Raw genomic sequence first — 2,500 nt, 5'->3', positions numbered from 1 at the left:
ATTATTTCTTTATTGCTTGATTTCCTACATGTATTTACTTCCACTTGTTCCCTTCATAGTTTCTTTCTTTCTTTTTCTTCCTTCTTATTTTTTCCACTTTTTTCCTGCCTCTCCTTCCTCCCTTCTTTCTTTCTTTCTTTCTTTCTTTCTTTCTTTCTTTCTTTCTTTCTTTCTTTCTTTCTTTCTTTCTTTCTTTCTTTCTTCTTATTTTTTCCACTTTTTCCTGCCACTTCTTCCTCCCTTCTTTCTTTTTCTTTCTTTCTTTCTTTCTTTCTTTCTTTCTTTCTTTCTTTCTTTCTTTCCCTATTAACTTCATTCCTTATTATTTTTTCCATTTCCTTATTTCCTTTCTTCCTATTTTTACACTTTTTTCTGCCTCTCCTTCCTCCTTCTTTACTTCCTTTTTTCATTCTTTCTTTCTTTCTTCCTTTCATTCATTCATTCTTTCATTAATTATTTCTTTCTTCCTTTCTTCTTATTTTTTTCCATGTTCTTCCACCTTCCTTCCTTCCTTCCTTCCTTCCTTCCTTCCTTCCTTCCTTCCTTCCTTCCTTCCTTCCTTTCTTGTGTGTGTGTGTGTGTGTGTGTGTGTGTGTGTGTGTGTGTGTGTGTGTGTGTGTGTGTGTATAGGGATAAAACAGAACACGTGTCTCACAGCGTTGAGGTCGAGCGCTTTTCCGTTTTTGGTCCAGTCCACTCGGAGCAGCGGGGGTTCAGAAAGCAGTGGGCAGGAGATCACTCCTCTCAGGCCTGTAGGGAGGAAGATCTGCTCGGGCATGTGGGTCACCTGTGCAGGGTCTGTTACAGGGGCAGGGGTTACCTCAGGTCAACTCAGCAGGCTTTTATTATAACATTAATAATACATTTAGTTTTTATACCATTTGTTTAAAAAATCTAAACCGAACACTAAAAGCACAAAGACAAACACACATAGATGAGAGTGAGTTCCATGAAGATCTGCTTTACATGGTTTGGAGTGGAAGATCTCCTGCAATAGAGCTCTAAACCCTATTGAACAGCTGTGGGATGAATGTGAATTCTGACTGCACCCCAGAACCTTCTCATGTTCTCACCTACATCAGTAAGTGCAAGTCCACTCTTCTGGGAAGATGTTCCACTAGATTTGTGCACATTCAGACACAAGAGTGTTATTAAATTCAAGTAGTGATGGAGGTGAGAAGGTGAGGAGGTTCCTGGGGTGCAGTCAGCGTTCACATTCATCCCAAAGGTGTTCAATAGGAGGAGATCTTCCACATTTTATAACCCATGTAAAGCATTATTATTATTATTATTATTATTATTATTATTATTATTATTATTATTATTATTATTATTAATATGTATTTATTTAGTTGTATTATTTACTTTTTTATTTATTTTATCATTTTATATTTATAACTTTTTTTATATATTTTTTTAATATTATATATATTTTTTATATATAATTTATTTCAATTCCCTCAGAACACACAAACGTCACACATAAACACGTACGTCTCACTGTAAGCGTAGCCGAAGCAGTTGGCGAAGTCGGAAGTCCGTTCGTTGGCATGCAGACATATTTCCCAGAATCCACCGGGATTAAGCTGGATATGAGCAGTGTGCCGTCTACCATCACCTTCACACGAGACTTTAGAGACCTGACCAAACACACAGTGATAAAAACGATCAGGTGATCAGATGAGTGATCAGAAACAGCGACAATAAAATGTCTCTCTGATGCTGAACTTGATGTTTTGTTCTAAATCTGGAGACCTACTCTATATGGTAGATGTTCTCTCCATCTCTCATCCACACGTAGGTCATGTTGGGAGGATCGGCCTCGGCCTGGCACCGCAGCAAGGCATTGTGGGACATGTTGAGGATGGTGTCCGTCGGGGGAATCAGGATTACAGGAGGACCTGTTATGAGGAGACCAGAATGACCAATGTTTTAACTCATCAGAGTCAACAATGATTTTTGATTCGCAGGCAATTCTTACATTCACCACTAGATGGCAGGATCTGATTGTCCAACATCACTGCCATTCAAATTTACATACAATCAGGAAATCAGGAAGAGGGCGAGAGAAATGACCAGATGACATCATCGATTCATTTGTCGTTGGGAATAATAGTGATCAGTGATTGGATGTTGGGAACAGTGGTGATTGGTGATTGGATATCAGAACTGTTTTTGTTCATTTTTGTTGACAATGTTGAACAGTGATTGGATGTTGAGAACAAAGTAATTGGACATGAGGAAATAATAGTGATCAGTGATTAGACATCTGGAACAGTGTTGATCAGTGATGTCACACAGGCTCCTTTCAGGCTTTACGCTCTCGTAGTGAGGTAGTCAGGTGAACATGTGAGCTGAAGTGCTGCAAAACTTGTCTAAGAAGCTCTAGACAACTGAGTCTCTATTGGAGGAGTAGGAGGTGTTGTGTAGGAGCTGACCTTTGACCCTGAGCTGCATGGTGTGAATCTCATTTCCATCGCTGTTAGAGGCCTGGCACTGG

The 2,500-nt window shown here is 39.2% G+C and overlaps 1 protein-coding gene across 1 annotated transcript in view; it reads right to left on the bottom strand.

Moving 5' to 3' along the window:
* The window catches only part of igsf9a (immunoglobulin superfamily, member 9a), a 38,344-nt gene that overhangs the window by 12,781 nt on the left and 23,063 nt on the right, over positions 1 to 2,500 (bottom strand). Inside the window, exons 6-9 of the mRNA XM_083568674.1 lie at positions 2,439 to 2,500; positions 1,760 to 1,901; positions 1,495 to 1,640; positions 656 to 798 (exon numbers count right to left, since the gene is read on the bottom strand). The exon at positions 2,439 to 2,500 is cut by the window's right edge and continues 56 nt beyond it. Of these exons, the coding sequence (XP_083424800.1) occupies positions 656 to 798; positions 1,495 to 1,640; positions 1,760 to 1,901; positions 2,439 to 2,500 (493 nt within the window). The remainder of the gene's footprint in view (positions 1 to 655; positions 799 to 1,494; positions 1,641 to 1,759; positions 1,902 to 2,438) is intronic.

Source organism: Silurus aristotelis (genome assembly GCF_946808225.1).
Source record: "Silurus aristotelis genome assembly, chromosome: 18".
Lineage (NCBI taxonomy): Eukaryota > Metazoa > Chordata > Actinopteri > Siluriformes > Siluridae > Silurus > Silurus aristotelis.
The sequence above is the reverse complement of the archived record's forward strand: the minus strand, read 5'-3'. Positions and strand labels throughout refer to the sequence as shown.